Genomic DNA, 23034 nt, shown 5'->3' with positions numbered 1-23034 from the left:
GATATAGCACCTATAAGGGACTCTCCAAACCTATATTTATGCAAGTGAGTAAGTTTTTCCATTCTGTTACACTTAAAATGCTCCATAAAGGCTTTACCTCTACACACATAACCTTATCTTTTTGGATTCCTTCAGGCCTCAAGTGTATTTTTCCCTTGTGATGCACATAAGCACATAATTGTGCATTGGACTGTGAGTTCTGTCAAAATACTGTAAGCACACTGGAGTAGTGTGGCTGAACAGATCTAGTATAAACAGGCTGCTGCATCTGAGCTGGTGACATGCTGCTTTGGCCACACAGCTTGTATAGACAAGCTCTAAGAGGATACCATATTAAAATGTTCCTGATAGCCTGAGGCAATTATCCACACAGTGATCTCACGCACAGCTTAGTTCAGGAGGTCTCAGACTCTGAACACACTGATACACTGGGAATAACAAAATAGCCATCACACAGGGACAGAAAGAAGATGGTTGTTAATGCTATAACATCTGTTCAGCAGCAAGGACAGAGCATGTTCCCGTTGTCTCAGGGCAAAGCAACAAACACAGAGGTTTTCTAGCTGCCATTTGGACAATAAATTGATTTCTTAAAGCCTCATTTAACCACGTTCTGTAGTAACATCTACAGGTGAAAATAATTTAGATTAGCCACAGTCAGTGGTGGAATCTAACTGAGTATATTTGCTTTGTTCACTCCTGAGAGCTCAGACTGCAAGATTTCAGTTACTGTTAAGGTGCTGCTGTTATCTGTTTTAGGTTTGGTTTTATTGGGTACTCTTTTTTTTTTTTTTTTTTTTTGAGTTCCTCCCACGCCACTCTCTCTGTCTCGCTGCTATTCAAAAACCATTTAACTACTAAATGTCAGCCTCTGAAAAACTAAGAAAGACGGCCTTGTTTAAGCCCAGCAGTGATGCCATTTTGAGATAATCCAATTGGTTATTAAAAGGTTTTATGAGCCTGATAGGCAGGACGGATTCACTCGAGCAGTAAAGGAGCGTCAATGTGTCTTTGAGCTGATCTGAAAATGCAAAAATCACCACACAGTTTTGGGCAGCACATTTAACCTCTCTGGCTCTCTGAAGAAGACAATAACCCTCAACCACTTCACTTGACTGATGTTTGCTGACTGCTGCAGCCATTACACTCTCACTGTCTGCCTCTCCCTCTCTATAACACATCGACTGCCACTCGCTCCATTTCCAACTGACTAATGTCAAATGATCATGGCTGACCATCACTCTCTCTCTCTCTCTCTCTCTCCTCTCTCTCTCTCTCTCTAATGCCTCTCTATCTGATAACTGTGGCAATAAAACCCAATCCAATTTCACTGACCGTTACTGACATCACTCTCTTTCTGTAGTTTACAGTGGCAGGTCCCATTGACGGTCGCTGTGGGAAACACATCCACCGTTTGTTTAGAGAGCCTCATCTGGATCAACAACAAAACAGGTACAGTTCTAAAAGTACTGCTCTGAGGTCTTATAATCATTTATTGAACATCCCCATGATCAGGATTTAATGATCTCATTACCTTGTTGTTACCTTGGAATCAACAGAGCAAACTTTCTCATGATCACAAATTAATTATCTCATTATCTCGAGATATGTGATTTATAGATAATGAGCTAAAAAAAACAAAGCTTTCAGGTGTATTCCTTTGAGGAAAAGCTCCATGCAGTGTTTTTCCATTTGTCAGTGTTCAGAGGTCTGTCAGCAGTGGGAATAAACCTGGTTCCTGTTTTTGTTTTTGGATAATAAAGCTTGCTCTCTCGGTCTCTTTGTGTCTCCATTTCAAAAAGAAGCTCTTTCTGTCCTTTTGAAGGGTTCGAACTCTCTCACACTCTCTCTTATTTTACCAGAAAGTAAAACTCATTCTGGTTCTGTTTTTTAAATTTCTATGAGGATTAAAGAATGATCTGCTTCTGTTTTTTCAGAGTGAAACACTATGTTGTTTCATTATTGGAAAATAAAGCTCATTCTGCTCAGGATTTTTGGAGACTGACACTTGTTCTGCTTCAGATTTTGGAGAAAAAAACGAAGTTTAGTTTATGGAAATTAAAACTAATTTTGGTGCTGTTTTAGAGGAATAAAACTGACTATTTTTCAGTTGTTGGGGAAAAGAGCTCTTGCTTCTCCTGTGTTTTGAGAGTAGAGGTCACTCTGCTCCTCTACCTGGGTCTGTTTTTGCAAATAAATAGAGCTATTTCTGTTTCAGATTTTAGAGAATAAAGCTAAGTCTTCTTATTTATTTTCTTTCTAGGTCAGTTTTTGTCAAACAGCTCTCTCTCTATCGGTTTTTGGAGTAGACCTTGTTCTGCGTCTGTTTGTGGTGAATAAAGCTCTTGTTCTTCATGTGAAGAGTACATCTCATTCTGCTTCTGTTTTTGGAAAATAAAGTTTGCTCTGCCTTAGGTATTGGAGAAAAAGTCACTTCTAGTTTTATTCATGGAGAATAAAAATCATTTTTGTTCTGTTTTGAAAATAAAAATGGTTCTTGAGTTTTTTTTTAGGAGAGAGCTCAGTCTGGGTCTGTTTTTGGAGAATCAAAATCTCTCTCTCTCTGTACTTCTCTTAACTGGAGTTAAGAGAAGTAGAGTAAGGGCTCTGCCATAACTTCACCTACTTCCACGGTACACAGAAAAGGGAAGGAGACGAAGCTTGAAGTTCAAGACAGTTTAATTCAACCAGAGGGAAGGAAGTTGAGGAAGTGGGCCAGACTTAGGTCAGCAACTATTTTCCTTGTTTTCCTCACCTGGCTGTTTTACAGAGTCTGAAACAACTTACAAGCTGTTCTACTAAAGCTTACAACCCAATTTAACAACCTCAGAGAATATTCTTGTTTTTCTGTAAGAGACTGTAATGCCTCTATAATCAGCATATAAACTCTGGTTGTAAAAGCAGAGTTTGTATTTAATTGTTTTTGTTTTTAACTTCTCTGCTGCACTCCTCTGTGGGGTTAAAGGTATTGTAGATGCTGTTTTCCTGCTCATTAGCCAGTTCTATTTTCTCTCCAGCTTTACTTATTCAACTTATTTCTTAAGTCCAGAAGTGTAGTGAGTTGTACAGCCTACTGACTTCAACTTTATAGATTGCATGAAATAGGCACTTAAACCTCTTGGAAAACGACTAAATCCTGGAAAACAGTGCATCTTCAGTGGTGATCTGATGAAATAATTACGTCATATAAGATGGGAGGTGAAGATGGGACAGATTCTACCTTGAAATGGAACGTGAGCTTGTGGTTACGACATTGGAAGTTGTGTCCGTGTTGTAAGAAAGTAGCTGCTATAACAAATACGCCCAAAAAACACCTGCTCTTGTATGAATTCATGTGACTACTACATTGACTACACAATTCAAGGCAGTTGTATGACTGCAGAGTTGGTCATGTGAAGTAATGGCTTTTGACAGTTTCATACAACCTATAAAATACAGGAATGAACTCAACAGTGTGGTCTCATCTGCATATCAGATGACCTTCAGTGGATAACCTTTCTGGTTGAATTAATGATGATGCTTCGATTAACTGTCTGTCTCCTTTTTCTGTTTTGTCTCAGAGACCCACAGGATTGGTCAGATGGATGACAACACCTGGTTGCTGGGCAACATAAACCAGACGGGCTACTTTCGCGTGAACTACGACCTCCAGAATTGGAAACTGCTGATTCAACAGCTCCACACCAAACCTCAAGTATGACTGTTTGTCTCTAATGTCTCTCTTTCTGTTCAACTCTCTTTCTATTGTCATTTTCAACTTATTCCATGCCTCTCTCTCTCTCCCTTTCTCTCTTTTTTTTTTTTGTAGATCATCTCGGTTGGAAACAGAGCAGGTCTTATCGATGATGCCTTCAACCTGGCCAGGTGAGTCCCATCTTGACCATTTGGGTTCACATGGGCTTTAGATGCCTCTTTCGAGGGCTGATCACAGGCCTTGCACTTCCTGATTGGTTCATCTGTCACTCAGCATGTAAGACATCTGGATACACAGAGGGAGCGTGCAGCAAGGCTGATCCATTGCATCTGTCTGTTTGTTTCGAATTGTTCACAAATAAGGAGTGTCTGTTTGTCCCTCACATACGTCTGTTTTGACGGAGTGAGTTTGTTTAATGAGCTGATACATTTCAGAGTCGTCATCATCGATTTAGAAGAATCAATGAGATGGTGTTGTGCTGCTGGGCATGTCGTTTTTACAGAGTCAGCTGTATATACAGAGGTTTATATACTCTGTGTGAATTCTGTTAAGACCTATGGATTCTCAGACACAAATTTATATTCATACACGAAGCCAAGGGATGGAGCTTTGCCAGCAGTGGATAAGTGCAGCTCCGTGGCTCAGGGATTACCACTGTCACCCTGCAGCAGCAGGTTTTCTGGAGTCCTGTTACACTCTGTGTGAAGCTTGCATGCTCTTCTTGTTCCTACCAAAAGATGTTTAGCACGAGCCTTTCCTCATAATTTATTTAGCAAGGATTATATACATACATATATTTCCACGAAAGACCTGCACAATTCAGCACCAATTATAAGGGTAGTTGTTACAGTTATTAAGTGCCTGCTCCTTCTCTTTAGGTAATTGAAAAATAGTTCATAACAGATGTAAATATCCATCAGTTTCCTAGAAAAATTCTTAATTAGCTAGGAAATTTCCCACACTGAGTTAGTGTATTTTACAGGTCTGGACTAAAGAAATTAGTTAGAAATAAGTTTATAAATATAACTGAGTCAGGGAAATTTTATAGCGCGGAGTATGTTTTATTTGTTGATAATCATCAGTTTCAAGCTCAGAGCAGAGACAGTGAATGGTGGAGATGGAGCGAAAGGGAAGAATGTACAGTAGAGTCACCAGTCGAATCTGATAAAAACCACTTAAAAAGTTTCTAGACTTTGTCAGTGCAACAACACAGTTGGCTTGATATCGGTTATTCCTCTGCCATCTTTGGCGACAATCTTATTATACTGATCTTAATCTTACATATTTTGTCAGTAAAGTTGTAAATGGGATAAACAAAATCACTGTGTGTGAATAAGCCCAAGCTGACAGTTTCATTTTAAGCATCGTCCTGTTCTCAGAGCTATATTTGGTTTGCTGTCGTTACCCTTTGGCTACAGATTAGCCATTTTTTACAGAAATGTCGACCCAGAGTGACAGAATCACATCTGGCTCTGTCAGACGGTCGATCCACGCTGCCATATTCAGAGTCAACTGCCTACGTAAGAAACACTATGAGAGGAAAATTCAAAAACAGGCCAAGCCAGATGGAAACTCTGACGAATGAGCGATCAGTGAGGCTACAGCCGCAGAGAGCGAGGGCGAGGAGGTAGACGAGTGAGTCGTTTCTCATGGTGATGTTTTCAGCCTGGAGCTTTTTGAGCTCTGTAACCAAAATCTACTCTGACACCAACCCTATAACTCAATCTACCCCTGCTCTCTCTCTCTCTTTTCTATCTCTCTCTCTCTCTCTCTCAGCCATCTGTTGTCTGTCATGTTGAATGAGCAGCAGTGCTGCCATCCTCTGTTCCAGAGTGTGTGTTGATGAGTTAGGAGCTCAGGAGGAGGTTTCCATCTACTACAGATCCATTAATATTCACCCTGACAGTAGGAGACACTCTGTCTTCAGCATGGCATCTGTCGCTATGGCAACAACAAACATCACTACACCACATTACAAGAAATAACGCAGTGGTTTTTTTTTCTCTCTGTAGGTTGTTTTGGTTTCTTTAGTCCTCACAGTAATTCAGAGCAGAGTTAACACCACACAATGTGGCTGTTTATATTCCGTAATCAGCAAAACGTAACTCCTTGAGGGCTGTATGACACGTCAGTCACGGCATATCCTAATATGCAATGTCAAATATCTTTGGAATCAGTGCAGTATTAAACAAGAACAGTGTATCTGTAACTATTAAACAGCTTCTGCAGTGTAATCCAGTGGGCACTTGTCCATGTCAAAGTACTAAAGTGAGATAAAGTAAAGAGAGACAGACCTTTTTATTAAAGAGTAAGAGCCTTTTTATTTAACCAGAAACATCACTATATATCACTACCAGACTCCATTGACAAAAAGAGACATTTTACTGACCCAGAGTCAGATTCAAAAATTGAGATCAATTTTAACTCTGGTTTTTTGGTACAAAAACAGGTCCTGGGTATGTTTAAGCTATCAGAGCACAGGCAGGGTGAAAACCTGTTATCTCAGCTTATTTTACAGTGACAAAACATCCTGCAGATACCTCATTTAGAGAGATTTTATTTAATTCTACATTATTTTTCTGAATGCTCCTCATTGAATTCATTACAGCCTGATTGAGCTTTAATCTCAGATTTAATTTCAGTTGTGCTGATTCTTCCACTGTTTACAGGTCGATTGGCTGAAGCCTGAGCAATACACATAGCACTAAGTGCTGATTGGTGGCAGTAGGACTATGTATGTGTGTGTGTGTGTGTGTGTGTGTGTGTTGTGGTGTGTTGTGGTGTGTAAAGCTTGTTTAGCAGTAATAAATGGCTGTGTCTCTCTGAGTGTGCGCTTAAACAGTGATGAATGTCGCCTCTCTTTCTGTGTCGTGTGTGTGTGTGTGTGTGCGTGTGTGTATGTGACCGCAGCAGTCCTTCGTTAGCCCTCCACTGAGCCTTGCTAATGGCTAATGGACAAACAATTAACTGGCCCTTAACGATGTTAACGAGTTAATGAGCTCGTTAAGACAGCGACACTGGGAGAGACACACACACACACACACACAGACTGTAACTGAGGGGGAAAATTGAAAATCTATAATCTCTTCACTTCCCTGCTTCTCTATGAACAGAACATCCAGACCAACAGTTTAAAGCTGTGTTAGCGCCCCCTGTAGCCTGCAGCTTTCATTACAAACACAGTGTGAAAGTTAAACAGATGAAACAACAGTGATTGAATATTATTTTGATAGTCTAGGCCTTTTTACTAAAGAGTATGATCCTTTTTGTTTAACCAGAGACATCACTATATATCACTACCAGACTCCATTGACAAAAATTATAATTTTAACTAGAAGAACAGGGGAACTGCCTTGATCTGTTAGTTTGTTTGTGTTATTGTGTGGTACTTTTACTTGTGTAAAGGATCTGAATACTTCTTCCACCACTGAAAGTCACACAATAACACAAACTAACTAACAAATGGAGGCAGTGGTATTCCAGCAGCTCCTGTTTTCTGCTCGGTAAAATTCCTGTTTTTTTTCAATGGAGTCTGGTAGTGATATACAGCAATGATTCCTTTTAAAATACCACATATATCATGTAAGATGTGTGAGTAGAGAGACAGAATAGATTTAAAAAGCTGTGAGAGAGAACAGAAAATAAGTAGACAAAAGAAACACAGTTGTTGTTTTGACAGTTGTTATTCAGTTATAATTACTCAGTGAAGTGTGATGTGACATTTCTGCTACGAGTTGATGTGGATGGGTGGATGATGGATGATCAGGTGATGCATGATGTTTGGAAAAGTAGGAAAAACACTGATGGACCAAAAATGGATGCTGTTTCCATGGTGACCACCCCCCATCCCCCCTCCTCTCTGCCTTCATGTTCAGTCCCATCAGTCGTCTCAGAGAGCTGTAAACAGGAAGTCTGCGCAGGCTGGATGGATTATGGTAATGTCCCAGAGGCCAGGTGCATGATGGGAATGGAGATGAATGTGTGGAGTTGGTTGAGTTGGATATGAGGCAGATTATGGAAATACGATGGTCTGGAATTTAGAGTTCCTCCGCTAGCTGCTCAAAGACTTAGAGAGTCTTATCTCAAACAGATTAACTTTCTGTGTGTCTCTCTTGTCAACCTGTCTGTCCATCTCTGCAAATTAAAAAACAGTTCAAAAACACATTTCAGGAATTAAATGTGTCCCGATCCAATCCTAAGATGATTCTCAACTGGTGAAAATAAACATGTGAATGTGAAATATTATTTGAGTGCAGCGCTAACAGACACAGAGTTCACACAGTGAAGCTGAAAAAATATTCAGCTGCAGCCTCTCATGTTTAATTGGTGTTGAGTGTCGCTTTTGCCACTTAAAGAATAACTGTGGTATTTTTGAACCTGGGCCTTCCCATCTTTTAAGGTATAAATTATTGACAAGCACAAAAATCTTTGGAATCAGTGCAGAATTGAGTAAGAACTGTGTACCTGGAACCACTAAGCAGCCGCTGCAATGTAATCCAATGGGCAAAGTACATCCACTAAAGTGCTTGTTTTTTCCACTGACAGGCTTGATTGTTATTACAAGTGTTTGACAACATCATGGATAGGATTCCTACAGAGATAGACCGATTTTTTATTAAAGAGTAAGATCCTTTTTGTTTAACCAGAAACATCACTATATATCACTACCAGACAATTTTACCAAGCAGAACACAGGAGCTGCTGGAATACCAGTGCCTCCATCACAAACAAACTAACAGATGGAGGTTTGATAAAATCACAGTTTTTGTCAATGAAGTCTGGTAGTGAGAGTTACCCTTTAAAATTACATTACCCTTTAACATTACCAGTGGTACATCACATCAGCTGTCACTAATTAATGTTAATTCTGTTAATTAATTCTGTGTAAACTTGCTTTTTGTGTGCTCTCTGTATGCCCCTGCAAGAACTTGTCAAAGATAGTTTGTTTGGTTCAGATAAATCCAACAGAGTGAGGCGTCTTCTCCCTCGCAGCTCATGCCACACCAGCTGTCAGGGGCTGGTATTCGCCCAAGTGAACTTTCATTCATATTTAATCAATAATTTAAGCTCATAAACTTTATATTTGTGAACTGTGACCTTCAGTATTTGGGTCAAGAAGTTCATAAAAAATAAGGTGTGTGAAATAGTCAGCTAGGTTACCTCAGTGTGTCAGATACACAATCAGCATTTAAGTGATGTAGATTAAGTATCAGATTGGACCAGTATTAAAGGGCTCAGATCGTGGGTTGACAGGGACATGTCAAGAGCATTAAATTCCTTCACCTCCTCTCTGTGTGCATCTGTCAGTCACTTTGATTGGCAGCTCCTGACTAAAGGTCACCACTCGGCCTCAGTCACTGTGAACTCATAAATTCCTTTGCAGCATTTTCTCATTGGTCACTTTTCTTTCTCTGCCCGACATCAAGAATCAGAATAAAACCAATAAAACTAACATCACTTCTTGGAGTTCACTTTCTGTCCTCGAGTGCCACATGTCATTAATATTCATGAGCTGTGGGCGGGGCTGAAGGTCGAAGCAGGAAGCAGGTGAGCCCTTCACACCCACCCTCCCAAACATCATGAATGTTAATGAATGCACAGAGGAAGCTTGTTAATATTCATGAAGCGGTGGCTGTAACCCAGGCTGCTAAATAGCTCCAGTGGCATTTAGAGGCCAAGTTTTTCTTAATGTATTCATAAAGTAGTTTATTCACAGACACACACACACTCTGCAGAGTCTGAGGTTCTTACATCTGATCAAATCTACATCAGGTTATGGCTTCAAATTGAATTAATGTCCCAGAATGCACCTCTGTCTCTCCTGAACTCTGCCTAAGTCTAAAGAGAGAGGAAAAAGTGTAATGAAAGATTATAGTGCGGAGTGCCAGATGGGTCAAAATACACTCTGTTAAATCAGTTTAGTTCAGGTCAAGCTTGCTTTTGTGACATATTGCTTTGATTAAAAAATGGGGGTTGTTGGGGTACAGGAGCAGGAGGAGTAGTCCCACTCACTGAACTGAAAGATGGCTCAACAGTCTATATTGCCCATAATCCCCTTCTTCTTCTGAAGCAGGAAGTGCTGCCGCTGTAACAACCACAACAACCTCTGTTCATAATTCTCATATTTTCAAAGTTTCCTGGTTGGATATCAGAGACGAACACTGCTTGTTAATGACTTCTACATCTTTTTAACTGATTGACAGTTCAGCATTACTCTTGAACTCGCTGAGCCTGAAGTCAAATAGCTCCAGGTTGTCCAACATCAGCCACTGCTAGGTTCTCTTGTCAAGTAATTCAATTAGACGACAGGAGGAAAAAAAGGGTTGTGTTTCTGCTCAAGAGACTTAGCCTGATGTGACTGCTAGCTTATGTTAGCTAACGTGGATATTGCTGTCTAACAGTTTGCTGACCTTGCAACCCCTCTCTAATTGTGCTACTGTTACACTCTGTTTTAGCATCTATAATTATCCCATGATCATTTGTGGCTGCTTTAAGGTGAAAAACATTCAGAAAAAGGGAAATTCTGTGTGTAACAAGTCTGAATAAATAAGTTCAGCAGGAAAGCACGTCTGGTTCATTTTCTAGTTTCCTGACACACAACCTCTGCTTGGTGTAACATATTCTCTTCATAACAAAGAAATTTTCCATGTTTTTATATTCTGTAAGTAAACGGACATAGCAAGGGTCATGAGTAAATAAACAGACGTCTGTCTTGCATCTGTCTTGCATCAACTTGCATCAACCTGTTAAGATACAGCAGCTTCCTATTTCTCAGCATCCACCAACTCTTCAGAAAATCTGAAATTGAACACATTTCCTCCTCATATTGGAGCTTCCTGACTATTACTTCTGTCTTTTTGAGGCTGCGTACTGTGATGTATATAAACTGATGCGCCACCTTGAGGTTGGTGTGTTACACCCACATCTACAGGGTGGTTAGTTTGGAATAAATGGGCTGGGTTGGTTTTTACTATAAATTGTTTCTAACTGTTTTTAATCAGTAGAAAGTTGATTGAAATTTGAAATTAATCTGACTGTCCTTTTTCATCTCTCTCTCTCTTAGGGCGGGGTACCTCCCCCAGGGTGTTCCCTTGCAGCTGATTGGCTACCTGCCGGAGGAGACGTCCTTCCTGCCATGGCATGCTGCCAGCCGAGCGCTCTACCAGCTGGACAAACTGCTGGACCGCACAGAGGAATACAGCCTGTTCAGTGTAAACAGCCAATCAATCAAATCACTATCTCAATCAGTCCTTCAGTCACTCAATCAGTCAGTCACTAACAGTGTTGTGTTAGCAGGATAAACTGTCTCTTCAGCGCTGACAGCTGGCTGTCTGTTAATTAACACTTAACGGTGTGTGTTTGTTTGTGTGTCTGCGACAACAGGACTATGTTTTAAAGCAGGTTGCATCGCGCTACCATCAGATGGGTTGGCCAACGAATGGCCCTGGCAATGAGGGCAACATCCTGCAGGCATCCTACCAGACTGAGTATGCAACATACACACACACACATATAGACAAACAGGATTGTTTAGGATGTTTCACTGGTCAATAGGAAGGTTCTAGAAGTCCTCTAGGTTATTTAGAGGGTTCATTAAAGAGGTTCATTAACGAGGTTCCATGGATGGTTTTAGGAGGTTTTAGTGGTCATTAAGAAGGTTTTACTGGTTCCTCAAGATGTTATGGAGGTTCCTTGAGTAGTTTTGGACATTTTAGTGGTTGATGAAAAGGTTGTAGTCTTCTAAAGCTAAAGCATTCCTTCAGATTGGTTGAACTATACAGTATTTTCTCTTTCTGCAGGGAGTTACAGAGAGAGCTCATCATGTTAGCTTGTAGCTTTGGGAACAAGCAGTGCCACCGTCAGGCTGTCGCCTACATCTCTGACTGGATCTCCAGCAACAAGAACAGGTAAGAAAACACACACACACACACACACACTTACATGTATAAATATAGTCTGTATTTACACTGTCTGTACAACTGACTGGTTTCATTTAACCTCTGGTCAGTGCTGGAGCTGCAGGTGGCTCTGGGAGAAATATATATAAAATAGTGAACAGTGAGAGCTGAAATATTTTTTGGGTGAATGTCTCAGCTGAAAGAAAATAGAATCTTAGAATCATTCAGACAAAAACACAAAGTGAATTTTAAAGGCAGCGCTACTATGGTATAATGAATGATATATGATACATCCATGATACATAGTGAATGCTTATAGTTATCAAAGACTGAGGCACGTAGGTCAAATGTCCGTGTGTGAATATGTGTGAACCAGGTCTACGTGCAGGAAGCTGTGAGGGGACAATGTCAAGTGTGCTTGATAGGAAATAACAAGTTGTGGATAGTAAGTCAATGAAAAGACACCATTAAAGGCAAATTCACCCCAAATTGAAAAATGAACAGGTGTCCCCGGGGCTTTGTGAATCTACTGTATAAATGTACAGAGATGAGAGGTGAATGGAGGGATATAACAGAGAGAGCAAGAGTTACTGCTGAGCTCTGAGTTCAATCAGAGGCTGATCTGAACACAAACACTCACAGAAACGTGGTCAGTGCTCGGTTAGTTCACAGCTAACGTCTGTCGGCCTGCTGGCTGTGGAGAAATTTGTGTGAATGATGCAAGGCGAAAATTTTCTTTGCTCTCTGCCTGAACACAGCTTTAGGTTGAATATTTAAGTGTTGGAACCAGCAGCTCAGAAAAACTGTACAGGATAAAATTGAGAATTTAATCAGAATCAGATTTATGGGCGAAGTTTGCTTAGAAGGAATTTGGTTTCAGCTGTTTGTGACTCTTAAGCACTTCAGACAATATATGAACAATATACAGATTATATACAAAACAAGTAATATAATATACAGCAAGTGCCAGCATGCAAACAACAATGCTGTGTATCACTTATGGGACTGAAAGTGTGGTGTACGACTGTTTCAAGTCGCCTCACTTTTATCACTTTTACCATATATCTCTAACTTTTAACTGGATGAAGGATATTAGTCATCGCATGCTTATGGCGTATGAGGTATCAGACAAAAACATGCTGAGACACCCAGCAGTGTCACAGAGAAACTGTAATTTATTCTGTGTTTTTATCTGTTAAAAATTACCTGGTTACCATTTGATTTGGAGAGGAAAAACTTCTTGAATGACATCCTTGCAGCTTCTGGTGTCCTGCACTGGAGAAACACTGAAATTTGATGTTAAACTGCTTTATTCAGTGTTTCTGACAATTTTAATAATCTTATCCATTTCTTTTGAAGATGAGGATATCTCAGTGGTAAAGATAATTCGGCTCCTTGTAAAGTCCTCTGAACGATGAACACTGAAGGAATCCCATCCTACAAATAAAGCAGAAGAAGTTGTATGCGATGTTTCATAATGAAAACAGCTCTTCCAATCCTATGCTAATTCACAGTGCCACAGCTATTTATGAGGGTGATTTATGAGGACAGAAACTGCTCTTGTGTCTTGTAGTTTTGGTATGCAGGGTTCAGTAGCACCTGCTGGAGAGCAGGAGTTGAAACAGGTTGTGTCCATCTAATGAGTTTCCCTGCTGCTTCCTGTTTCTTGCAGAGTGCAAGTGTTGGAGAGTGGGCAGGGGAGCACCGGTGATTTTTTTCCTCTGTCCTGTACTGTTAAGGGAATTGTATGAATGTAACACCGGGTCTAAACGTAGGAAACCGACTTGAATGAATTAAGAATAAAGTTCTAGTTATGTTGTGTAGCTGCAGCTGTGAGACCCACACAAACAATGAACCCCAAACATCCATGTGTGTGGACGTCATTATGGATCAAAAATGTCTGCTAAATGCAAAGTGTTATTCCAACTTTTTAAAACCCCCAAGTGCCTTTAAATTTGAAGAACCTTGTCTGACATCTAGAAACAGCGAAAGGGCTACAGCAGCCTCTTCCCCTCCCATCATATTGATCAGTTTGTTTCTTTCTACCACCCATTCTTCCTTTTCCTTTCTCCTCCTTGTCTGACTCTAACTTTTTCTCTTTCATGTGCTGCTGGCTCATTCTCTCCCTCCGGGTCCTTAACGAGATCTGCAAAATTAGATTTCAAACAGCAAATTAAATAGAAACAGATGCTGGTGTTCTGTACAGGACAGCAGGGAGCTGATGATAAGAGGCACGCTTAAATTAAAAATCACAAAATTAAACACTGTTTTCGGACTCCATCCAGCAGATTTTATGAATGGATTCTCAGAGAAGGAGCTCTGAGGAAGATGTCAGACACATGTTTACGAGTAATTTTCTGAAAGTTCACCACTCGCAAAACAAAATATTTCTGGAGTTGCAGCCATTTATGCCCTTTACACCATCCAAGGCTTTTCGTTCTTTTTCAGAGTTCAGTTGTTTACAGAGCGAGCGACAAGGGAGCAGCTCACATGACAACCATATGGCAGCACTTTTTGGAAAACAGCTCCATTTTTCCATCCTCACTACAACACAAGTCTGGCCTTTTTAAATTTGGGAAGCAATTTGGAAATGCTCCATTTTCAAGCAATGGAAACACACCAGATAAATCCACATTCATGCTGGATTAATCTCTCCAGGGGTGATTTTTAATATTGCATGCTCTATTCAGTGGTTTTAATCCCATCTGGAGAGCACATGTATGTGGTTTTCATTCTCAGTATTAATTACAAATCTGCTTTTTAGCCCTCGTCTGACCTGGCTTCACAGTTACCTGAAAAAAGAGAGAAAGGACATAAAACTGAACTTTATTTAGCACCTCTGTAATTCTCTATACATTAACTTAGATTTGCAGTGGTGTGTATGAAACTATAGTTACAACAACAAACAGCAGACCGTATCACTCCTGTGCCTCCTGCTTGAAAAAGGTGTTGGAGGCCACCTGCTGTAATGTGGCACTGGCTAAAATCCTCTCCAGAACAATGAGTGTAATTACTGCGGCTAATATTTTAGTGCCCACATCCCCCCTGGAATATTAATCATGTCCCACTGGGGATTTTATTGTAAATGAACCGTCTAAATGAATCAAAAAATAACATTTTTCAAACTTTATCTTAGTGTGGCTGTCACCATGGCTGGATTAACCTGGTAGGGGGTTTTGGGGGCAACAATAAGCTGCAGGGCCTCTATTAACCCCCCAGTTCCATCCACTCTCTGTGGATTGTGTTCAGTATTCCTATTCTTGGATATTATCTAGGCCTAGGTTTGCTGTGTAGGCAACATATAAGCTTAATACTGGCTTGATGAAAGCCTTCAAGCTAGATTTTTTGCCATGTAAGGGACATAGTTCTCAGTCTGTTTTGGTCCATTGGTCCACGACTTTGCTCCAGACTGAGATATCTCAACAACCAGTGGATGAATCACCTCAAAGTTTATTGCAGACTTTCATAGTTTCCAGATGATATATTTAACTGTGTTTGATGATCCTCTAACCTTGGAAGTGGTCTGAAATGTGCTTCCAACTAGATCTCTACATATGTGTCTCAGTCCAGACTCTCTGCACCGCCAAAATCGTATCTCAGAGTGTCTCTGAAATGTAACACACAACAACAACGTCAAGCCCAGAATGATGGAAAGAGCAGAGCCTGTGGTGCTATCACGACTTGACAGTGAGATTGTTGTGAATTTCCCTTGCAGATTAATAAAGTATCCAATCTAATCTAATCTAAAAGGACGAGATGATGGACTTTCATTTCTCATGCTTCCACTTTCGAGAGCCACTTCACCAGCGAAGCTAGACCTACATTGTTACCATGCAGATTGATGTCAGGACACAAAAATCCAATTTGATCACTTGCAAATAACAGTGCAGACAGTCTGTCCTGAAGATCTGATCGGAGAAACAAATTTGTCTGAACAAAGCCCTGGTAAAACCCAGTGGTCTGGGGATTCCTCCAGCCTTGAATGTGACCTTATTACAGCACATTTAAATATATATATATATATATACACACCATAAATCCATAAGCCTCTGACTTTTAAAATCTCTGTTTGCTGCAGGGGTTGTGTTTACCTCTGTTCACTCTCCCAGTCTCACTGTGAGCATATAGAACTACAGTGGCTGAGGGTAGTTTGTCTTGTAAAATAAGTTCAGCCAGCTGCTTTCAGTAGCTTGGGGGCTGAGCTGCTGACAAGACAGCTGGTTCTGAGGATAGTGACGGCTTGAAAAAGGTCGGAGTCAGCGTGGATTGAAAGTAAACGCGCTTCACTAGCACATCTCATGTCTAGTGTGATATGTGGAATTAACAGTATACGCTGTGATCACACAGCAGCACAGCAAGTCGTCTGTAGTCTGGGTTTAACTACCTGACCGAGCTCACACCGCTCTTTCGAGTACTTTAAATGTTTTATCAGTCTGGCGGAGCGGTTTTCAGAATTCAAAGTGACATTTAGACCGCAGAGTCAGACAGACAGGCAAGCAGACATATGGACAGTCAGACAGAGCAGATGGTAGAGAGACATGTTTACTGTCAGAGTGGGAGTTTGATGCAGGGGAAGAATGAGAGGGAGGGAGAGATATTTCAGGAGAAAGATAGAGCTTTAGGACATAAAACATCCTCTACAGACTGTTAAAACACACACACATATACACTCATCGTGAGTGTGTTAGTTAATGGGATTAGAGCCATCTGGAGGTTTCCAGAGACTCAGTCCCTGCTTTTTATATTCTTCAGAGAAAAACTCCACATTGTTACTCTTATTTCTATTAGAAAATAACCGCAGTGCCTGTAGAAGTACAAGTGATAAAACAGTAATAGTGGCAGCAGCATGTCATGTTGTACATGATAAATAATCTGTCAGTGGCCCAGACTTCATGTTATCTGGTTAAACCCACTCACATTCATAAATACACACACTTCAGTACGCAGTGTTTGGCAGATGTCTGAGAAGGACTTTTACGCCACAGTCAGCAGTGCTGTGGAAGTTAGCCAGCATGTGTGTGTGTGTGTGTGTGTGTTGAAGCTTGCTCTTAAGTGGAGCATCTCTAAAATGATTTCCCAGGTCGGTGAATGATGTAATTGTCCCTGCATCACTCACTCAGAATACACACACAACCAGAATACACATACACACACACACACACACATACATAATAAATGCACATACACGTAGCTTATAAACACACACACACACACACACACACACAGACTCACACAGTGTGGTAGTTCAGTTTATAATTTTTCTGCCAGCTGAGCTCATTGTATTGTGGTGATAGTTTTTAGTTTGGTTTACTGACGATTTAGGTCAAGTACACACACACACACACACACACACATTATAGTGTGAAGGAAATGTTCACCTTTTTGCTTTACTGATGATTTAGGCCAGTGACCAGCTGGGCCATGGAGATGTGTGCGTCAGCACCATACAACAGATGCAGTAGTGACATGTAGTAACTCCAGCTCCTGTTTGAGGCTCCTGGTTTGATCCTGCTGCAGCTTAATCACTCAACCTTCACCACAACCAGAGAAAAGTGAGAGTAAACATGGTTCAATCCACTCAACTCCACCTTTATTCCTCTGCCTACGCCTGTTAGTGGCGTGATTTTACTCCAAAACATGTCCAGCACAAATTAAATTGTTTCAAGTGAAACTTCTTATGTAGAGATGAGTGTGCACAAAATATGGTTGAATCACAAGTGAACTAGAATCAAGAAAAATTAAAGCTGCGAGCAGCATTGAACGGGCCCTCGCACCCCACGCCCGTCGGGGGAGTGGCGACCGTGGGACACTGGCAACCGCGGGGTTAACGCAGGTCGTAGGGCATATGTTGGTGTAACAATTCCCACTTCTAAGATGTACTGAAGCAGCCCCACAACATAATATTCACACCACTGCGTTTCACTATGGAGACGCTGTTCTTTGGGTGGTACGCCTCTCCCCTCTTTCTCCAAACACAAAGAGTGTCTCTATGGCCAAAGAGCTCTAGTTTTGTGCATATATAAATAATTTATGCTTAAACAAGGCTTATAATGAAGTGATTTGAACAGTGAATTGCTCATCTGCCTAAAGTCAGGGCGAAGCCACTAACCAGCTGTAGGGATGGGTATCATTAGGATTTTATCTTTATCTATACAGACCCCTATCAGTCCGGCTCAGACTGTTACTGGTTTTTTAATTTATCATTTTGCAAAAGAATAAATTCAGGAGACAAGAAGAATTGAGTTATATATTCAGTACAACTAAACATTGTTTCTAGAACAGCAACAGTAAAATCACAGTAAACTCAATATCTTGCTGGACAGAAATCTAAAATGTTGGTGAGCTTGTTTGTCTAATAGAGTGAAGTTTACAGCAATTTGCAAAATTTGGAGATTAGTGACAAACTAACCAGTTAGACTACATACAGACAAGCTTTCATTTTAGCTGTTAGTAACAATTTTCCATGAGTTTAACCAGCATGCTGTGCTTTGTGTTAAACATGTCATGAGACTGTGGACAACACTGAAAATATTACTTTTCTAACTGCTGGCCCAACAGGTGGTTTGACAAAGAAAAGGTAAATGCCAGCAGCTTTTACTTTTCAATGCACTTGTCATCAACTTGAGTGGCTTATATTCAGCTGGTTCACCTCGACGCCAGTGGACGTAGATGTGCACTTTTCCTGTCACCGTACACTGTGAAACACGAAAATATCAGCTGACCCCGTGTGAAATTTCTTAACTGATCAAAACCAAACTGTAAAGACAGCATCAATCCACGCTCAGCTTTGGTCAAGGGGAGACATATGGGAGAAGATGAGTAGAGAGAGATGGAAAGAAACAGAAAGGGTGACGGAGTAAGATTACATGAATTCAAAGTAACCTGACACTCCTTCAAATTAATTTGAAGCCAGTTTTAAGTTTTGAGCCAGCTTTGACATCTGCAGATATGAGTTTCTGAAGAGGGGCCTGCTCAGGCTGGGTGTGTTGAATAATATCCATTTTCATATCAGAAAAAACACTGCATTAAACATTGTCTTAGCTCACTGAGCTGAGGTCAACAGGTAATATAACCAACCTGTGAGGTGGCTCACCCCCGTAAGATAAACACATAAATGAACCCTGATAGTTAATAAGATAATTAAAGGCACATCAGTGACACAGAATGCTATTAAAACTAAACCTGTAAACTGGTGACATTAACTGCAAAAGAAGATTTTTATTGATACATTTCAGGTAGAATTTAGTTTTCGATAAGGAAAATGCTGTAAGAAACCTGAATTTGTGGCAACAAAAGATTTAAAATAAAAGCTTTTATGCTAATTATTTTCTGTGACAATATTTTTCAGAGCTTATCATCTGTGACAGCTCTAAACCTTGGCTGTTTTGACTGTATTCTCCCTGTGGCATCAGAGCATGTTAAAACAGGGTGATCAACTCCTCCTCCCCTCCCCCCTCAAACACACACACACACACACACACACACACACACACACACACACACACACACAGATACCCCCTCCCAAAAACCCATCAGAGAGTAATACAATGTCTCCATCTGCTGGATAAAGTAGTGAATTACTGCAAAATGAGAGCAGTCATTTCAGGTTTTCTGAACTTCAACTTTGACAGGCCAGAACAGGCACACGCTTTGACCAAAACTCACAAATCGCAGCAAGTCTTCCTGAAGGCCTTAAGGATGTCCTGACAACATTTGAAGTGAATCCGGGTCACCCTGCTTGTAACTGCACATGTTAGGTGGTGCTACAACAATTGTATGAATATTGACATATGGATGTGTGCAGTTAGGGACCATTAACAATACTGTACAGTTTGATGCAGTTTGGACAAAGTATGGCTGAAACACAGCAAGTTTAACGCAACTTTGTGTTCCGTGGAAAATGATCGAACTTTGAGGAGCCAGAATGGCCACGCCCTTCAATGAAAACTCAAAAGCTTGGCAATTTAACATCTTAGGTGGTGCTATCGAGGCCATTTTGCCACGCCCATGCTCAAGACCCCTAAATTATGTAATTTTTCGCCGTGCCTGACACGTCTGCAAATTTTCATGAGTTTTCACACATGTTTAGGTCCTCAAAAAGCCGATGGAAGAGGTGGAAAAAGAAGAAAAATAATTATAGTAATAATAATAATGATAAACCAAACGAAAACAAGAGGGTCCTTGCAACTCGTTGTTTGGGCCCTAATTAATCTTGAGATCAGGTGAAATAATCTCAACCCTTGTCGGGTTTTACTGAGCTTTATAGACAAAATTAGATTTTTAAACTGAAAACTAGACAAACACGTGTTAAGATTAAGATTCTCCTGAAAGTGAGAAATCGGATTGCTGACTCTAATATTTTCATTGAGGTCAGAGATTTAGTTAAGAAATAGCATGGCCCTTTGAAATCACTTAAGTAGTGCAAAAGACAGGTTAAGGTATAATGGCATTACATTATAGTGGCAGGATCTCAGGAGGTTAAATGACCATATATGTTGCTTGCCCCTACCCTTGTATACAACCTATAGTACCAGCAGCAGATGCAGCACATCCAGAGAATCAGTAAATGAGAGTACAATTATCGGTTAATCTGGCAGAGTCCATGTTGCCAGTTTGGCTAACTGAGACTTTTTGGAGTCTCAGTTGGTGGGAAAGTATCTTTAAATGTGTTTTTGTCTCTATATTTTACGAGCAGACTCCACAGGAGAAGTGAGGGGATGTTTTTTTAAAGGAGCTCCCTAATGGAGTCAGAATTTCTCACTTTGCATCCAGAGAGAGTCCTGATTAATCCTCTGGACGTGTCTTATCAGGGTTTTTAGTTTTATTACCTTTCTTGGTCCACTCTCACACTCACATCCTGCCTCCTATACTCATCAACATGCTGTAAATGTGTCAAACTATTTACGGCTGCTGAATTGGAAAAGTTTAGCGTTTGCGGCTGATTTATCTGATTTAGCTGTCAGTCTGACGGGGTTTATGTCGTGTCTTTGTAGGATTCCTCCCAACATCAGAGACATAGTTTACTGCACCGGGGTCAGTCTGATGGATGAGGACGTGTGGGAGTTTATCTGGATGAAGTTTCACTCGTCCAACGCTGTTTCAGAGAAGAAGATCCTGCTGGAGGCTCTGACCTGCTCGGACAACACTTTCCTCCTCAACAGGTACAAATGACGCTGCTTTTTCTGTTACTGTGTGCGTCTCAAGGAGTCTGCATCGTTCAACCTTGAAAACGCAACAAAAAGGTTATCAAATGATGTAGAAGAAAACTTGTTTGCCTTTAAAGCTCCACTAATCGATATCATTGATCTGAACACTGAGTTAGAAATATCCCTTTACTTGAGAAGAGCTGCTCGTCCCACTCATCCCACTGAGAATCTAATTATGCAGCTTTCAACTGCACTTTGTGTGGCTTCCCCAGACTGTTCATTTACTGATCTGCTGCAGTTGCAAGAAAAAAATTTGCATTTTCACAAAATCCAGACTTTCTAAGGTTTGTGATGTACTTGCTTTTTAAAAGTACACCCACTAGGGGTTATGTCAGGGCCAAATCCACCCTGATCATCTTGCTTCAAAACTCATGCTGTATACTGAATTATTTAAATCATAGTAGCATAGTAGCAGCAACGAATTATGTTATGCTGGGATGAAATTACACAATATTATTGTCCACTGACATGGACACCGTGTCACAATGGGTAGTCAGTGAGCCTAATGTCTTGACATCTTGACATATATAGGTAAGGAGGACCCATCTTCACTGTTAATAAAAGCATCAATAATAAATGTTTCAGGGTGGATGTGCAGGTTACCATCAGACATATGAGTGCAGAATGTGACGAAGCAAACTTTTCAAACTCAGCAAAAGGTCTGTGTCCCAGTTGCTGCAGTGGTTGCAAGGTTGGATTAACAACCAAAACAGGCAACAGCACAAAGACCCCAAAAATCACAGATTCACTGTGTGTCAGTTGATTTTTGGTATTTTATTCATTTGAAACACTAAAGCACAGGTCAACAGCACAGATAGCCAATTTTGTGGTGGTCTCTTAGCAACAGTCCCTGTCATTACGTGGTTTATATTCTAGATAAAGTGGGGTTTAACCAAATCACCACAATAAGTTCTTCTCCCATCTGTTGGGTCATGCCATTAACATATTGTTTTACTTTGCTCAGTGTTTGCTACTGACCTTACTTTACATCCAGATATTCTGCTCCTACCATTCATGTGCTTAAATGCATCTTCTAAGTCTATGCTATGTTTTTATTTACATAGCACCATATATATATATATATATATATATATATATATATATATATATATATATATATATATATATATATATATATAAAATAATGACACATACAATAATAATAGTAAGTAACAGAAATAAGACTAATACATTTTAAATGTAAAACAGCCATTGAGCAGGATCATGGGAGCAGCAGGAGGCTTATCATCACAAATCAGACTCTACAGCTCCTGCAGAAATACCTGAAGAAAGCAACAGGAGAGGAGGAGAGAGAGAGACAAAAAAAGCACAAAACAAACAAGCAGCAATAGCTGATTATTGTTTGAGGATTGGAGGCAGCAAAACAAGTTAACCATGGACATATTATCCGCATAGAAAGTTGCAGTGGTTAACATGTTAGCAAATTGTATAGACATCCAGTAGACTTTTTTTTTTTTTTTTTGCTTTATTTTTGGTCTCCAGCACCTCCTGAGGGAAATATCTGGCTATATCTTTAGCTGCTGAGCACTCCACTACATTCACCAGCTAATTTCAGACTGTGTCTGTCTAGCTGTTTGCTGCTGAACAGGTAGTGTGCAGAGGCTTTTTACAGCTTTTTCTGAGAAAACAGCTGCTGTTGTTGCTGCTGGATACAAGATTAACGAGAGCTGAGAGACTGAACCAAAACAGTAGAGTTGTGACTCGTAAAAACCAAAACAATGAGTTGACAGACATTAAAAACACTCCACAGAGTCGAGTCGGGTGATAACTCTCTGTGGGTTTGTCACTATGAGCAATGACTTTTATGTGACTCACAGTCTTTTGTTCCATTAATATAAAAGCATGGATCAGTGCAGCTTTAAAAGCAGGTACATCTCAAGCTTTATTTGCCTATTTTTGCTAATTATGTCCAGTTTTTGGCAGCTGATTTCAAATCTGAAGTCCATGGTCTCCACTGCATTACCACACGATGATAATAAAATACCTCACCAACAGATGAAAGTGACTAAATTCTGACTCCGAGGAATGTTTTTTTAAACTGCTGCAAGTTTCCAGTCAGTTGATTTTGGTGACGCACTGAGAGAGAAACCAGATTGCAAATTGAATGAAAGGTGCACTGAAAATTTGCCAAAGACCTCAACATGTATGTGAATGTAACTCTGTGTGTTTGTTGTGTATGTGTTAACGGCAGTGTAATCTCTCAGGAGCTAACTGC

The 23034-nt window shown here is 40.3% G+C and overlaps 1 protein-coding gene across 2 annotated transcripts in view; it reads left to right on the top strand.

The window, feature by feature from the left end:
* LOC108895871 (thyrotropin-releasing hormone-degrading ectoenzyme) overlaps nucleotides 1–23034 on the top strand; it is a 211152-nt gene that overhangs the window by 118909 nt on the left and 69209 nt on the right. For both annotated transcript variants that reach the window (XR_007815013.1, XM_018694825.2), the window contains exons 11-17: nucleotides 1364–1452; nucleotides 3561–3694; nucleotides 3809–3864; nucleotides 10758–10905; nucleotides 11078–11181; nucleotides 11494–11601; nucleotides 20586–20753. Coding sequence is in view for 1 of the 2 variants with exons in the window: in XM_018694825.2 (XP_018550341.1) it covers nucleotides 1364–1452; nucleotides 3561–3694; nucleotides 3809–3864; nucleotides 10758–10905; nucleotides 11078–11181; nucleotides 11494–11601; nucleotides 20586–20753 (807 nt within the window). In the remaining variant the exon portion in view is untranslated. The remainder of the gene's footprint in view (nucleotides 1–1363; nucleotides 1453–3560; nucleotides 3695–3808; nucleotides 3865–10757; nucleotides 10906–11077; nucleotides 11182–11493; nucleotides 11602–20585; nucleotides 20754–23034) is intronic.

Source organism: Lates calcarifer, linkage group LG18 (genome assembly GCF_001640805.2).
Source record: "Lates calcarifer isolate ASB-BC8 linkage group LG18, TLL_Latcal_v3, whole genome shotgun sequence".
NCBI lineage: Eukaryota > Metazoa > Chordata > Actinopteri > Centropomidae > Lates > Lates calcarifer.
The sequence above is the reverse complement of the archived record's forward strand: the minus strand, read 5'-3'. Positions and strand labels throughout refer to the sequence as shown.